General features: G+C 39.9%; 1 protein-coding gene across 3 annotated transcripts in view; it reads right to left on the reverse strand.

Moving 5' to 3' along the window:
• The window catches only part of agrn (agrin), a 519119-nt gene extending 506765 nt beyond the window's left edge, over positions 1–12354 (reverse strand). For all 3 annotated transcript variants that reach the window (XM_041798717.1, XM_041798715.1, XM_041798714.1), the window contains exons 1-2: positions 11949–12354; positions 7381–7642 (exon numbers count right to left, since the gene is read on the reverse strand). In XM_041798717.1, coding sequence (XP_041654651.1) covers positions 7381–7642; positions 11949–12149 — 463 coding nt within the window. In that variant the 5' untranslated portion in view covers positions 12150–12354. The remainder of the gene's footprint in view (positions 1–7380; positions 7643–11948) is intronic.
• Positions 12355–17831: the final 5477 nt, after the last annotated feature.

Genomic DNA, 17831 nt, shown 5'->3' on the forward strand with positions numbered 1-17831 from the left:
TTCGTCAACCAAACAACATGTTCTGTAGAGTGACCAATCATGCTTCTCTGTTTGACAGTCAGATGGGTGAGTCTGGGATTGGCCGATGCCTAGAGAACGTTATCTGCCTGACTGCATTGTGCCAACTGTGAAGTTTCGTGGAGGAGGGAAAATGATAGAGGGCTGTTTTTCATGGTTTGGACTAGACCCCTTATCTCCCGTGAAGGCCAGTCTTAATGCTTTAGCATACAAAGACATTTTGGGGAATGAAATGCTTCCAACTTTGCAGCAACATTTTGGGGACGGCCTTTATCTGTTCCAACATGACTGTGTCTCAGTGCACAAAGCAAGGACTATAAAGGTCTTCTCATCCAAGATCAGTGCTTGACCTCATTAAAAGTCTGCAGAATTAATGGGCACAGATTCTCACAAAAGCGCTCCAAACTTGTGGAAAGCCTTCCAATGAGAGTGGGGAACTACATGAATTTGAATACAATGTGATTACAGTCCCTGCTGGTTTAATGGTCTAGTGTCTGAATACTTTTGTCCATAAAGTGTCTTATGTAACACAGCCCCTCTCCAAACACAAGCTGAAACAGCTGCAGAACCATGGACTGGCTGCAGACCTAACTAATGGACCTTCTCTCCTGACTCTACTGCCTGGATGTAAACAAGCACAGTGAACAAACAGCATCGTCTAAGAGCAGCGCAGGCTGGCAGTATCTTGATCTAGAAAATGGAGATACAAGTGATGTCTCTTGTGGCAGGTTCACCTGGAATATAGACTGCAGCTTAGTCGCGTTTAGTACAGGAATGTGGCAGTTACCTGCAAGGAGGACTGAAGGTTGATGCTAGCACTGCTAATGCTAGCCACACTTGGCAAACCAACCTGCAAACTGCTTCCAAAGATCCACCAAAGATTTTAGTCAACAATTGGGCATAAAATAAATTAAATTCCTCAGTTTAAATGATGAAGAGATGCTGATTTTTAGTCTTACCAAGCTGCTGAAAGCTCCATCAGGCAGTGTTTTGTCATGTAACAGCTACTTGATGTAAAGAATACCACTTGCCATCTTTATTTCTTCCCTCACCACATAATGGCCTGTAAGGTGTTATTAGGTGAAGATAAGGGATCAAGCGGGCATTCTAAATAAATATAGCTTACAGCGTTTTAAGAGCCCTGCAAGTGTTTACTGAGATGTTGTAAACACTCCTCTGGGGAGGGCAGCTCTATGGCAGATGAAAGCTTGCAGCTAAGTGATTGCACACATGGACTGAGTGGCCCTGAAGTGCCACTGCCCGGTGGAAAGAGCATGGGAGTAGAAACAGTGTGAAACACAATGTCTGAAGGCATCTATCTTCACATGGCACTGATCCAAAGTAACAAATATGCAGCAAACACAACATCCCTCATGTCACGAGTCCTCACACGAACACTAAATTCCTCTGTTTTCCCTTCATTCTTCATCACTCATCTTTTTCTTTCCTTCATTTCTGTGTCTCTCTTGAAACTCTAGGTGGCAAGGAGCCCACACAAAGCCTTTTTTCTTCCACCTCAGACAATGTGCCTCCCCACCTCGCTCGCTGCCAGGCATTCCTGAGTCTATCCTAGCTATCGAAAATGTCAAGAATGAGGAGAAAGCAGGGGAGCGTACGGAGGACTGCTGCAGGTAGAGTCTTGTCCCGCTGCACTGACATCTCACAGTGCGGACGGGATCTGACTTGACTCTCTTAATTAAAACTCTGCACTGGAACAGGCCTGAAAGCTCGCTCTGTATTGGATGGAGGCACGCCAGCTAATTATCGGGGCCAATTTCACTCCCTGAAAAACAAACAGATTAAACCTGACAATTGTCCCTGAATATTATTTGTATATAACCAGCAGATCATAAAAAGTCCCAGGGCCTTTCTGGGAAATGTTGAGATCTTCAAAGAGGTGGGGCAAAATCTCTATGGCAAGATATCCTAATTCTGACTGGTGTTATACAAGTTTTGTATCACTAGTGAGAAATATTAATACTAATTTTAAAAATATGGCAATCTAAATACTTTTCCCTTTTGATTTAATTCACTTTGTTACAATTAAATGACTCTATATGGTGGCACCAAACATGAATAAGGTTAATGCAAATGTTAGATTGATAAGAGGGTAAACTGAGTCCAAACTAAAGTGAACAAATACATCCATCCTCTACTTTACCTTTTTATGCTGCATTCTTTAGTAAATCAGATACCCTGATGTATGGTAGTAGTGATATATACCAATGATCAAAGAACCACTGTATTTTTATATTAAGGTGTTACAGGTCATGTACAACATATCGTTTCATATCTTATCATACCATTTTGTACCCAGTCATGTTGTTACCTATCATATCTTAACATTTTGTTTTGTTTTGTATCATTTTGTAACATATCCCTTCATATATATTATGTTTTTTTTATTGTATCCTATCAACCTTGCCATGGTCCTACATTTGGCTACAAGAGGATTTTTACACTTAGTCTACCTACAGATTTAAGAGACACTTTCAAATCACCTTTCCTTCAAATCAGAGTTAGGGTTCCTACTTTTAGGACTTTTTAAGACCTTTTTAGAGACCTGAGCTGATGAAATTAGATAGAAAACAAAGACGGAATAAAGACGCATCTAAGTCAAAGTGCCTTCTTATATTTAGATGACACTACTAAAAATAAGACTTCAGACTTTAAATCTATAAAGTCCAATAGAGCAGTGGTTCTCAACTGGTCTAGCATCAGGGCCCACCATTATCTTTGATGACAAATCCTGACCCAAATTTCCAAATAGGCACATTTAATAAATAAAAATGGTGCATTAAAGATCTTGGATGGAACAGAACTTAAGACAGGAACAAGAGACAGGACAAAACTGACATGTTTTACACCTCTTTCCCACATGGTAATGTGTAAATTTTAGCCAATTTTCCAGGGATCTCGAGAAGTTACTTCATTAACATGGTAAAAGCATAAATCATTTATTGCAAGAAAAGTCAATGAGTTGAAATATTGATAAAACATTTACATCAACCCCTTATCACAATGAAACAATACAGGTATGGTTGCATGTTCTTCATATACTCTTGCCACCATTTTTTTTCCAGACACACATTGGTGACCCACGAGTTGACCCATCAGTTGAGAACCACTACCCACGACTACTGCAGTTTGATTCAAGTCACAACACTAACGTCATTAATACTTATCCTTACTGGATGGCTATTAAGCCAGTTTAGGGATGCATGACATTATTAGCATAGTATTGGTAGCAACAGATATAAATATTTCTGCAGATATTCATAGCCAATATATTAGTAATATATGCAGGATGTATGAATGAACCATAATGGTACACCTCATGAGGCGGTGTATTAAGTTTGTGGAGTTTTTTGTGTTTTTCTGAGCACTTCATTCATCAAAATTGCATGAAAACTGCTGCACAGTCATACTTTCACAAAATCTAACATTTCAACATTTATGTTATAGATGTTCTTCAGGTTAACAGGAGGTCTAAAACAAAAAAGTTCTAAATCAATTATTTTTGTGCAAATAGGAATGTGTCGTACTTTTCTTTGTAATTTTTGATGGATGCATTATCCTCCTTCACATCTGTCCTGAAACAGATGTGCAAACAAGGATTTTACCACACAAGCATGGTGTCAGGCTCATCTCAGTGAACCATCCAAGAAACCTGTTGTCTAGAATTAATGCTAATGTTGAAGAACAAGCTCCTTTAAAAAGGTTCACATTTTGGGGCGCTCAGACAGCCTAGAGGTTAGGTTGCGCCCCATGTGCCTGGGCAGCCCAGGTTCAAGTCCGTCCTGAGGCTACATTCCCACATGTCTCTCTCCAACTCTCTCATCCCTGTTTCTAACTCAATCCACTGTCAATAAAGTTCTGAAAAATGTACCTTAAAAAGGTTCATGTTTTTATTTAGAGCTCTTTGGAGGCCACTGACCACCAGCAGGTTAACTGAGTCCAATAATCAGTTCACAACTAATTAAGACATCTCTATATTTAGCCCTATTTTGCCTAAAAATGATCTAATGCTCCCTGTGATTGATGAGCACACAAACTGTAGCACCTCTAGCCTCATGTCAGAATTTCTGCCTACATTTTGCCATATGACTCTGACACTACTTTCTTACTGTACTGCTTCAGACTGTAAGGTGAGATGAGAAAATCAGGTTGTGTGAAGTAAACCCTCTCCAAACACAAAGCCAGGCAAACAAGAAGGGCACATTCTCGACAGTCTGTCAGAGCCAAGAAACTCCCCTCTCCACAAGAGGAGTCCTGAAGGAAGAAAAGGCAGCTGAATAAAAAGGTTAGCAGTGCAGTGTTTCGTGCCTGGACAGACAAACAGAAGAAGTTTTATGTGTGTGCCAAATGCAACTTAACACTGCAAACAAGCTCCATCCAATGGAACATCCTGCCACCCAGAACTGTTCAGGGGAAAGTACCCAGAATATAGACTCAGCCACTCTGCAGCAGCAAGGTGATTCGTGCTCTGAATCATTTCCCCCCGGTGCTCCCGCTCGCTCTAAGTGTTAGATTGAAACTTTGAACAGCTGCCAACAACATAGTCAAGCACCAGAAAAAGTTAAACAGCAGCAAAGCTCGCTGCTCACCGGCATGGGGGCACAGGCTGCTACACTCTCACAGTCACGCTGGATTCAGAGATTTATTAGTCATGGCTGTATGGTTCATCTCATAAGAGCCTGACAAATGACTTCTCAGCCAAAGAAGGACTCAGAGGAATAAAAGCATTTCATAGATGCTTTTCATGCTCAACAGCTTGAACAAAAACCAAAAGAATAAACAACAGCATTCAAGATTTGACACATTTTTCCTACTTGAAAGCTTTATTAAAAGTGAAAGAGAAAGTTTGAGTCATCCATTCAAGGCCTGTCTTCTCTTACCGTCTCACTTTCCTAGATTGTTTTGTGATGCTTTCTAGGGCTGGGCAATATAACGAGTTTCATCAGTATACTTTCAAACAAGAGGACAGATAAAAATGTATTGTTTGTATCACTATCATCCATGTTGATATTAATTTGGGAAATAAAACAGATGAAATGAAATGAAAGGCCTTTGAAATGTTGAGTCTTAACTAGGGCTGAATGATACAGGGAAATAATCCAATTGCAATCTCTCCCCCAATATTGCAAATGCAATTTAAAATGCAATTGTTTTTTAGGATGTATTCATCAACAAACAAGCAAAAAAATCATTCTATATAATGACAAACACAATATTTGACAGATTACACTAAAACTAAACAATAAAAGAATTTAACTGCAGCTATTTTGACTCGTTGCAAATTGGATATTAATTGTTGTACGAAAGGTAAATGATGATTTTTATGTCTCTCATTATTTTGTAGGAAAATTACATTCAAATCATGGAAAATCTGATTTTTTTGCAACTTATTCTAGAAAATAGACACTTGAATGTTTGCATAATTTGTAGTGCACTGCATCTCTGCAACAAAAAAGCACCAAACTCGTATTTTGACACACATTGCAGGTCAAAGAAATACTGCGCCATATGCAATTTGTAAATTGCAGCAGGCCATATTGCAATTTGATCTAAATTTTGATTAACCTCCCAGCCCTAGTCTTAATGGAGATCTGTCATGTTTTGCTATTTTATTGAAGGAGCATTTCTATCTGTAAAAAAAAACAAATAATATTGATCCCTGATTGGTACCCTAGTCAAACCTGTCAGTCATGTGACTGGTGTGAAGGTGTCTCAGGCATTCACAACTTCCACTGATGGCTGTGTGGAGCTGCAAGAATGGGCAGTTTGATTCTTTTCCTCCAAATGGATCTCAGCGAAACTTCAAGACTGTTTCTGCTCATTCTTTCAGTCACCACTCATTCACATCTCTCCCTTTTACATTCTTTCTCTCTTCTCCCGCTCTGACGATCAGCTGATTATGGGCGTTCACTCTCCTAAGCTCTTAGCTAACCAGATTCTGCCACAACCCTGTTTGTCCAATCATCATGCACCCGTCAGATTTAAAATCTGCCATTCTCTCTCTCAAAGCCAGCCAGTCGTTCTTGTGCAGATGCTGCAACCCTCCTCCGCCCCAGCCACCTCCAGTCAGTTAATCAGAATCTAGTCCAGATCCTTACAGGTCTCCTGCTCATCTTATCCTGCATTCCTGGGTTCCTGGGCAGCTTCTCAGAAGTCTACTCCTCATCTGATCCTGCATCTCTCAACACCACCACCACCTGTGTCTAGACTCCAGGGGGAGAATCTTATTCCTGCCGTTTGCTTCACTACCCCTTCAAGTACATGATATTGTCACGGTGGAGTCTAATTGCCAAGGACTTTGCACAATTCATAAAATAAATAATTGTCAAAACCGTATTAAGTCTCTCCTGATTCAAATGGCACATGTTTCCATCACCTGAGAACCGTAGAAAAACTGAAAAATTAGTTTAAGGTAAAAAACTTTGTCATTTTAGGCCCAAGCATTTATTCTCTTGCCTCAATCTAGTACCAAATTATGCTAGTGTGTTCTATGCACCCTGCCAAACCTGGGGTCCTGCTTTCTACAGCTGAGAGGTAGAAGAGATACAGATGCATTGTAAAATGACAGAATTACCCACCTGGAGAAATATTAGTTAATTTAGTCTCGTTGTAGTCATCTTGACAAAAAGAATAAAATCATTCAATCATCAATATATTAGTTATAACCCTGGTGTTGCAAAGGCTGTTGATTATTTCTATACAGAATAAAATACTATGATATATATCCTGTATCTCCATTCATCTAAAAATAATGACTGATATCATTTTTGATCCATACTGCCCAGCCCTAGACCTCTCCCGCTGCAGTGAACATCCTGAGACCCCGTGAGTCTGCTGTAGACCAGTGTGGGAACCACTGCTGTCCAGTAAACTCCCAGGCCATGTTATAAGCGTGTAAGTGTGGAGCCGTTTCACCTCTGACTTCATAAAAAGGCCCGTCTGCAAGGTGCAAAGGTCGGGAATCATCTCTTAACCACTCAGCCTAAGTCCTTACAGTGTTATTGGACACACCCACCTCCACCTCCAGGCTATGTACACTTGGAAAGGCTGGAGCTTCACCATGGCAACAAAGCTCCTAAAATGACTCAGGTGTCCCTCTGTCATGGACTTCTGGGAAACTTTGACGCTGTGAGCCTGAGGCTGTGTAATTTCAGCTGCCAGCGGTGAATGAAATCCTCACTGCTTTAAGTGATTTACAGATACAATAAGAGTTCAAACCACAGCATGAGTCCAACACTGAATATCCACAGAAGTCACAGCACTATAGCTTCAGAAATCGCCCTGATAGTTCTCAAACTGAACCCCAATCACTACAACGTTTGCCGGATCTTCATGTGTGCTTACCTTCCACGCAGTGCTCCACGTCCTCCAGGTTGCGCAGAGTAATCCTCATCAGACTGGAGTTGAGCATAAGTTCGTTCTTGTGGTCAGGTCCCATGTATTCAGGAGCAGGGTTCAGGAAGAAAATGCGGGTGTCCCCTGTGGCTACCTGGTTGTCACAGATCCCGGGGTTACCGAAGCCGCCAATCATCACCTTGTTGCCGCCGTCCAGGAGGATTTCACGATTAACGTTGGTCTTTCCTTTCAAGTAGCGCCACACTCTGACCTTTAGATGAAAAGGAGAGAGGAAAAAAGCACAATTAAGGATTTCATGATAATAATTTGTACCCTGATGCATGAATAACAAGAGCACTGCTCTCTGCTCTTGCTCTGGGGGGGGGGGGTGTCCTTTTTTGGCCTGTCTGGGTGAGGGTCTTCATTGCTGTTCCACTGTTAGGTTTATTTGTAAACCCTCTAAAATATCCACAATTTCTCAACTGGAAGATCAGGATCCAAAAATGGGTTATGGTGGCTTAAAGTGAGTTAGGAACATGTGCCTGAAAAAAAATTTGGCAAAGTCACATCTTACCTTCAATGTTTGAGCATAGACCAGGTAGTCTTTTCACAATGCAACATCAAATTCTCTGCCTGTGAGTGGCCAGTGAGCCTGATTCTGATTTTGTGAAAGGTTTGCGTTTCTCTGGGTTCACCGTTCAATTTGTTTTTATGTGTTAGCAAAAAAATCCTCTCAAGTATACGTTTTTCACTGCAATAAATCTTGTAAAAAGAAACAAACACAATCAAGCAGAGCTCATTTATCCGGCTACTTGAAAACTCATCTTAAAAGCTGCATACTCACTCAGAAAGTGCAGTATAGGCAGCTTTGTGCACAGTCAGGGTAAAGTTCTCTTACATGGCTGTGCTCCTGTTTCATTTCAACACCCGGTGATGGTTTCTGTTTCCAGAAGGCGAGCCGTGTGCTTCTAATCTACTCCACTTATTCACCCCGAGGAGACGGGAAGCAAGTGGGCGCTGACGAGACGAGCAGCGAGAGAGCTGACCAAACACGACTTGTTTATTTTGACAGATTATAGAGTGGTGTACCACAAGTCCAGGATGGTGCAAAAGTTTGTCTCACAATGAATGGCTGAGGGTTGAGGATGGAAGGAGGGCACTTCCTGACTGAAAATTTGCTTATTTGAGGAATTTAATTTTGTTTTTTACCATGCAGTGTTAAATTCTGTGATATAAATAGTCCTATGGCATTGCAAATTTGGCAAATTGAGAGTTCTAGGTCAAACATACTTAGGAGTCGTGTGCTATTACACCACAACCACACATCGTGCTTTAGAGAAGACTTCCAGGTCATGTCATAAATCTTTACTGAGAACAACATTGTTGAAACGTCTACATCTTAGGGCAGCTGCCAACAAATCACAGCACTATTTTGGGTGCTTTAAGTATTTCCTTGGTCAGTCAAATTGATCTTATTACATGTTATGCAGTTTTTTTTTATCCAAAGGGACAATGTAGTCATAGCCACAAAACACATCCCTCCTCTGGTATAAATGCAGTGGCACTTGTCAGCAGCACCACAGAGTAAATCATGACTCAGAATCATTGGAGCCACAGGCAAATTAGGCTGCATGTTTGCAACATTTATGACTGCAAATAAGTGAGAGCTGCAGCCAGGGGCCAGTGAGGGGCCAGGCTCTTCGTTGCAGCATGTTTGGGATGATTACATGGTCGGTGAGGCCTCCCTTGTAGCCATGTAATTGGTAAGTGGAAATAAAAAACACCATCTATCTATTCCTGAAAAAAAAGTGGATCCTCTGTCAGTGTCCGTGCAGCCGCTGCCAAATGCTTCTGGATGAATGAGTTTGTAAAATGTTTTTCATGCAAGCTGTTGAAAAACAAACTCGGTGATAATGGCCTCCATCTGCAGCATGCGGGGTTAAATGGTATGACTTCTGCAGGGGCAGATTTAGTCATATGGAGGCCCCAAGTAAAGACTAATATGAGGCCCTTCTCCGTTTAGCTAACAGCTATCAAAAAGCAAGTGGATTAAACATTTTGAAGCATCTTTTTCAGTTGTCAAAGCCAGAGAAGCACAAGACATGCCCAAATGTGAAATATTAATACCCAAATAGCCAACAGTACTTTCTTATCACCTCTTAGAAGAGCGTTATAACTCAAACTCACCACATCTACATATTTCAACATGTCTCTAGGCTGGAGTTACTCGTAAAAATAAAAATATATGTTCACTACTGGTGGAATAACTACTCTTCTGTGGCAAATCATACAATTTGATTTATTTCAAACCATTTAGCCACACAGTTATTCCCTTGTGCAATGTTCCAATATGTCTGTGGGGATCTATGCAACTTAAATGTGTCTGCTATGAAGATTTTTAAAGATATTTTGCTGCTTTTGAGGGGCTTGAGCATTGCTGTGGGGGTCAGATGTCCTTCCCAGAGATGTTTTTGGAACATCAAACTCTATTTTGATGCTATTTTTATTCACTTTTGCATCCCTTTAAAGAGTTACATAACATTATCGGCATGATGTCAGTTTCTGAATATATGAGCTAAAAACTTATTGATCTGTATTGGCAGATATGGTCATTTTCAACAGTAAATATTCGCCTATATCAGCTCTAAATATTGGCTTGAAGCAAGAATAAGTTTTGGAGTTTAAGGCAGGACAAACAGATCTACGTCTGCTGAAGCGCATTTCTCTTTTAATCCTAATTCCTTAAACTTAAAAGTTTGTTTTGAGGACTGAAGTTTAAATCAGAACTACACATATGTATCTGTATCAATACTGGTATCAGTTGAAATAAATTTGGAATGATCAGCATAACAAATATAAGCAGCAATCCAATATCATGCACCCCTACGTATTTAAACTTAAATTACACATCTTAATCCTTAAAAAGAACTAGAACACTAGAAGTGTACCTCGTGTTTGATGGAGACGTACAAAGATCATGAGGCCTTTTGGAAGACAAGGCCTCAGGCAGATGTCTGTTTTTGTCTAATGGTAAAACTGCCTGTGCAGACGTCTGCATCTTACATGAACACAGCAAGTACCAGGCTATCATGGACATTTTTTGAAAAATATATATTTTGGGCATTCTAATCCCTTTATTTTAGAGAGGAAGACTGTGGATAGAATTGAAATAAGATTGAGAGACATGGGGAAAGGGGGCTGCAGGCTGGACTTGAACCCAGGCCATCCACATACATGCTGGGGCAACCTAACCACTAGATACAGGTATGTTTTTAGGCTTTTTATGCCTTCATTGAGAGTGGAAGATAGTGGATACAGTTAGACACTGGGGTAAGGGAGATGAACTCAGGCCGCCCACATACATGGGGCTTGACCTGTCAGGCCATCTGCACCCCCATCATAGACTATTTTTACCATTAGGCAAAGGTAGCCGATGGCCTGGAGCTAGGCATAGGTGTGCATCAAATGTGAGCTATACATCCAAATTATTTCAATTATCAGTGCTGAGTAAAGGACCCTGGACCCTCGACTAAGTTCAAACACCTCACAAAGTCCCGGTTTGCCTTCATATCAAGCAAAATATTAGGGCTGCATGTTTTTGGATTTTTCCTGATATCTGTTATACCAATATTAACAAACTGATTTTAGCCAACACCAATACATTTCAGAAATTTCACCAGATATTTATAAATTCATGTCAGACAATAATGGTATCAATACCAATATTCAAATGTAGTTCAGACCTAAACTTAGGTCCTTAAAGCACCCAATTTAAGTTTTGAGGATACACCAGTGGACCAATCTCAGTCCTTAAAACACACTTTAAATGGTGAGGAGTAATGATGAATAAAGGGCTGATGTAGGTCTGTTTGTACAGTTTGGAACGATACTGACTTTTTTGTCCACAGGGCCAATATTTACAGCTGACCAGCATTTTTTATGGCCAAAAATATCAGCTATATACAAGCAGAAATTTATCCTGCTGTTACCAACATCATACCTGCATCCCTACAAAATACAGTGAGACAGATCTGTGAAGAAATATCTGATCTATAAAAACAGTGCAATCTTGTGAGGTAAAATGGCGTAAAATGCATGAAAAATCATGACTTGCATATATTGAGGTTTTTTCATAAATTGCCTGAGACATGTTCAGCTCTTATGATTTGGGGACTTTGAGCTTTTTTTGGTCAATAAGAGGTGATAAAAAGGTATTTTTTACATATTAAAATGTGTCTTGATAGATTGAAAATAGATGCTTCAAAAAAGTATACCTCCTAGCTATGAGTGCTGAAAATGGAAAGGAAAACAGGCTTTTCATTCCCCTTCGCCTGGGGCCTCCAAATGTCTAAATCCGCCCCTGCCCACCTTGCCTGATGGTAAATTTGTAAAACATTTTGCAGCCAAGCTGTTAGGAAACAAACTCAGCGATAATGGGCTTCATCTGCTGCTCGGGGATGAAGGTTTAAGATGATGTGACTTCATATAATCTGGTGCTGTAGTTTTCATAGAGGAAGCAGGTGTCTTTCCCCTTAAAAGTAATGCAGGATCGTTTCAGACCACATGAGAACACTTACCTTGCACGAGTAGGTGTTGTGCACCGGGTCCATGTTAATGATTTCGTCCACGGTGCCGGTCAGAACTATGTTGGCTTCCTCTTCCCGGTCCTCCAAGTCTTTCTCCGGACAGCTCGCTCCACAGCGCTGCCACAGAGCCACCAGCAGCCCCGCCACAAGCAGCACTGTGCGGCCGGCCGGGAGTGTGCGCACCGAGCCCATGACCAGCAGCTCCCCGGAAAGTAAACTTTGTCAGAATTTAAATGTTTCCAACGGGAGAGTCCGACGAACAAACTCCAAACTCTTTCGATGAAATGAGCGCCGAGCCTCCTTTCCACAACTTCCCTACGGACTACCAGTGAGTGATCCACTCTGCAGCCGTGCTCCCTGCATCTGCAACCCGGGTTAGAAAATCCCCCTGTGCCGCCGCCGGCTGGGAGAGCAGGATGGAAGAGAGAGAGAGGAAGGAGGAGGAAGGAGGAGGAAGGGGCAGGGATCTCTCTCTCCAGGAATGCAACTGCACTTCTCTGTCCCCCTCTTTTTCCCTCTATCTCACACGCGCACGCACATGCGCACACTCACACACTGTAGCAGTGATTCTCCCGGATTTGCATGCGATCTGAATTGCTGATCCCACAAGTGAGGGTGAGGCGGGAGTGGGGGTGAGGGGACAGAGAGCTGCATGTTGGGATGACAGCAGAAAGTGGCTGTCCAACGCCGCCCCCAGTCGGACAGATGGTGTCTCTACCTCATCGGCGACAACCCCCAGACCCTGATCCCTGATCCTTCATCACAGCATGGAAGAAGAGTCAAGGCAGCATGGACTGTTGATAATCACTGACATTAATACGGCCAAGGTTTGCAGGTTATCTCGTCATCAGACTGTCTTGTGCTTTTCATAACAGACAGCACTTTATTTCAGTCAGAACCAGCTTGTTTTGGCCTGCACACATTCATGACCTATGACCCCTTTTACATGGTTAATGTGCATCACAGCTTAAAAGAAATTTGTTCTTTCACGCAGCTTTTCAGAAGATTCTCACATTCACCAAGGTCTTCTTAACTGTGATTTGTACAACCCCAATTCCAAAAAAGTTGGGACACTGTGTAAAATATCAATATGCAAATCTCATAAACCCATATTTTTTCACTATAAAACATAAACAACAATTACTCGCTTCCTAGATGTTTACAGAGTTTTTTTTTTATGAAATGAGAATGTCTCATTTTCAGCATCTGATATGTTGTTTATGTTCTGTTGTGAATAAAATATGGGTTTAAGAGATTTGACAATCATTGCGCTCCATTTATATTTACCTTTAACTCGGTGCACCAACTTTTTTGGAAATAGGATTACTCCAAAATCTCTTGAAAACCTTCAAATAGAGTGGTGGCTGTTACAGCTGCAGAACAACTCATTAAAGTACATGAATACAAAGTCATTACAGTCCCTGGTGGTGTAATGTTCAGACAGCTCAATCATTTTGTCCATATAGTCTAAAAGCCTCTTGTACCTTCAAAAATCCACCATCTTCTGAGCAACACAGTAGACACAGAAGTAGGAAGAGGATGACTGTTGATACTGTAATAATTAAAACATTCATAGTAGTCTACAGCAGGGGTTCTCAACCTTTGCAGGCCACGACCCCCAAAATAAAGGTGTCAGAGACCAGGGACCCCCACTGTACCAGAAGGTGGTTCAACACAGACACGCACATTCAAAAGTCATGTGCAGACAAGGCCGTCCATAAAGGGGGATAAATGGGAGAGCTTTCTGGTGCCTAGCCAAACCGGGGGCCCATGGAGGTCAGCAGAACCATGGTGATATCCATAGCTCATATTTAACCTGAAAAAATAACCACTCTTATCAAAGAAATAAATCTCTTTAATAATTTGTGAAGTAAATAGGCTTCTTAAAAATTTAAATCTCTTATGTTAAAAAAATAATTAAAATGGTTTAAAAAATTGCTACAATGGATGAAATGGCAAAAAATGGTGGAAAGGGTGGTGAAATTTGATTTTAAAAGTAGCAGAAATGGGGTTAGAAGTGGCAAAAATTAAACAAATATAGCATAAAAAGAAAGGCAAAATGGGTTAAAGTGGCAAAAATGGGCATATAGTGGTAAAAAGGAGTAAAAAAGTGCCTGAAATGGCTTTAAATTGGCGAAATTGGGTTGAAATTTGGTTAAATAGGATGAAAAATTGGTATAAACTGGTTAAAAAAAAGGGTTAACTGTGAAAGAAAAAATAGGCAAATATTGGCAGAAATTAGTTAAACTAGCAACAGTGGGCATAGCAAATGGGGTTAAAATGGGAAAGAATGGGTGTAAAAAGTGGTTAAAAGGGGTTAATAGAAGCAATAATGGGTCAACAGAGGCAACATCAAGCTTAAGAGGAAAGAATTGGTTTAGAAGTGGCAAAAACAGGCAGAAAAAGTGATGGAAAGGGTTTAACATGGAAAAAATATGTTAAATTGGTTAAAAAAAAATAATGAAACTGTTTAAAATAGATTGTTTTTTTTAGGGCAACTGAGGACCCCTTCTCAGTGTCTTGTGACCCCCAAGGGGGTCCCGACCCCAAGGTTGAGAACCAGTGGTCTACAGGTTGGACTCCACTGTCCAAACGGAGGATAAGTAAATGTTGACCCAAGTGGTTGCAGCTCAGAAAGGGGGTGACACCGTCCTCAGTGCACATATTTACATCAGCAGCATTTCTGTTTGGAAGTCTTGCCAGAGTATGAGTGCAATTTAGGAAGCTTTCAGAAGTTTGTGAGCAATATGTTCAACTTCTGAAAAATAAATAACTTTTAAGGGGATGCCCAGGGATACATTTTGCTGCTGTGGCATCAGCGGGTATCAATATTGTGATTTCGGCTTTTAACGTCACATTTTTCAGGTACCATGATTTTCCTACAAGCCCAAAGTCATCCATGTTTAGTATTTTATTTATTTTAAAACAGTGATGTATATCTTGTTAAAGGTATTGCTCAGCATTCTGTTGTTTCAGAAGTTTTATATAATAGTGATATGAGGTGATACTGAATACTGATGTAGGAAGGAGTCTGATCCTGCTGAATCCTCTCATGAGGAAGGAGGAAGCTCATTCTTAAAAGCTTGAGAAGCAATTACACCACTGACATGAGTTTAATTAATTTCCATTAGAAAGCAGGTACAGCATCCGTGTTCATCCAAGTGTTTTACATTTCTGGAAGTCTTTGTTATAAGACGACTGACACTAATTGTTTTCTATTATGGAGATAATTATTATCAGGTGGTGTCATGGTGTCTTGTATGGGTCCTCTGTGATCATAGAAATCACAGCTCATTCATTTATAAAGATACTAATCATTATGAGGCACAGATGAATGAGTGATGACTGGGATTTTATTGGGGAGGATGGAGAGCGCTTTAATCAAATACCTGGATGGAGATCAGCAGTCTGTCTGCTTTGTAAAAACATCATTGCTCAGTGTTTTCCTGGAGACTCCAGTTACAATCTGACTCCCTGAACTGGACAAAAACTGAATGAATGCAGCATTCAGTCTGATTTTAGGTCATCTGGCTATCCTACTTTGTAAAACTCAGACTTCAGCTCTGGATAGGAAAGCAGCTGGATATTAACTAGTGTTGTTAAAGCTTTATATCCTGTCATTACCCTCTACTTTTGATACCACTCCACCACTATGTTTACTACGAGTAAAGATGACAGCACTGATATAAAATTACTTGTATTGACAAGTGCTCTCAGAAGTCAGAGCTGAACAGGCGGATGCTGAGCTCACACTATCACATATGTCATTAGAGACTCCTCTTATATCGTAAAACCTCCCGTATATAAGTCTGTAAATGCTACCATATGGCTATTTTGTTTGAGCTCCCATTTAAAAACAGACAGTGCGTAAATTTCCACTCGTCAAAAGCTGTAATTTTAACTACCCTTCTATTCCTGGGAAAATGACAGGCTTGGTCATGCACATTTGCTAGAGAGGATATTTGCAGAAATTTGTTCAACTAGGCTTCGACTCTGACAGCTGAATAAACCAGAACACATGGGCAGCTTTTAAATGAATGATATTACAGTTTGACTGGAGTTTAGATGTGTTTCATATCCTCCAGAGACCCGAGCTTCTGTTTGGAATGCATTTTTAGTTGGGTTTTTTTTTTGTTTTCTTTTCTTTTTGGACAAAAATGATGACTGAAAATCTCCTGAAGGATTCTATTCAGCCCTGGATAGGTATATTTGTACATATATTTCATCTCTGTGTCTGCCTGTTGATCCATTATTGAGATCTTCAATCAGAAAGAAACTGTGTCTGTCATTTTTCTTGTTATTTTGATGACTGATCACAAAGATTATCCAAGGTCAAGTGTCAACAAAAAAATCCAGGGAAATCCTCCTTTCCAAAATCTGCGCCAATTCACTAAATTTCAAAGAAATGATCTAAAATTCATTTAAATCAACTATTTCTAGTATCAGATAAAAGTGCCCCAAAATTTCTTTAAATGTTACCCAAATGCTTCTGTTAAACTTTATCATGAATAAACATGCCAGTGAAAATTCCCCCAAAAGTCCCCAAAATGTTCCCAAATTTCAAAGCAAATTCTTCCTCAAATTTAAAATCTTCTTCCCAAAATTGACAAAAACATGACCCCTAATCCCATGACAGTGATGGAAAACCCTCCCAAACATCCAAACAAATTTCCTGAAATTTCCATGAAAATTCTCAAAAATGTCAAAGGTCACTGTCCTCCCAAATCCCAATAAAATTCCCAAATACATTTCACAAAGTTCCTTATAAGTTTCTTTAAAAATTTAAAAGCAAATTCCAGACAAATTTCCTAAATTACCATGACAATGCAAAAAAGGAAGCAAAAAGCAAGAACTACCAATGAAACTAGAAAATATTCAAAAAATTCCTCCAATTTTCCATAAAAATATCAGAATAAGTTCAAGCAAATTCCCCAAAATATCAAAACAACATCCCTAAAATTTCAAATGTTCAACCAAATTCCCAAATTTACAAATAAATTTCCAAAATATCCTTAGAAGTATCTAATCATCCCCCAAAAAGGAAATTAAATGACCAAAAATGACAAGTACAGTTCCCAAATTTCCATGAAAATGCAAGAAAAAAATTAAAGCAAACCCCCCCAAAACTACTATTGAAACTCTCCAAAACGTACAGTAAGATTACCAAATGTTCCATGAAAATACTTGAAAATTTCCATGAAAATTCCCCCAAATATTCATACAAATTCCCTAAAATTTCCATGAAAGTTAAAAAAAAATTAAAGCAAATTCTCCCAACATTCAAAGTAAATTACTTAAACTTCAGTGAATATTCTGGACAATTATCTCGAAATGTCTTTAAAGAGGAAATTATTACCATGTTGTAGGAAAGCCAAAAGTAATGTCCTTCTATGCACATGAGGGAGTACATTTTTCTCTGAGCAGGAAGTCCACCGTGAATCAGTTTTGTTGAAAAGCAAAATTAAAAACATTTCCATTAAGTGTGATTCTATGAAGCCTGAAGCTGCCTCGCTGATGACAAACTGCTGTTGTGGTTTTCAAATAACAGTTTCACTGGCTCACCTCTCTGAATCACTTTATTTTATTGCAGTAATGACTCATTTTAACAAATCTGAAGACACTTTTCCTGCTGCTGCATGTTATTATGTAAAATCATTGAAGCTCATCTGTGAAAATGTTGGTTTGTTTTGTTTTGGCTTTCCCTGTGGATGAAGTCATACATCTTAATGTCTTTGTTGGCTTTGTTTTGTACACGAATAAGAGGTGCTGTCAGGAATAAAAATCTCATGATAGAAAATAAGCATGGAGGTTTTCACAACACTAAAAGTCACATGGCTAGTTAACGGCTGACAGGCAGCTAGCCAAGTATTTCAT

This window comes from Cheilinus undulatus, linkage group 11, assembly GCF_018320785.1.
Source record: "Cheilinus undulatus linkage group 11, ASM1832078v1, whole genome shotgun sequence".
Classification (NCBI taxonomy): Eukaryota; Metazoa; Chordata; class Actinopteri; order Labriformes; family Labridae; genus Cheilinus; species Cheilinus undulatus.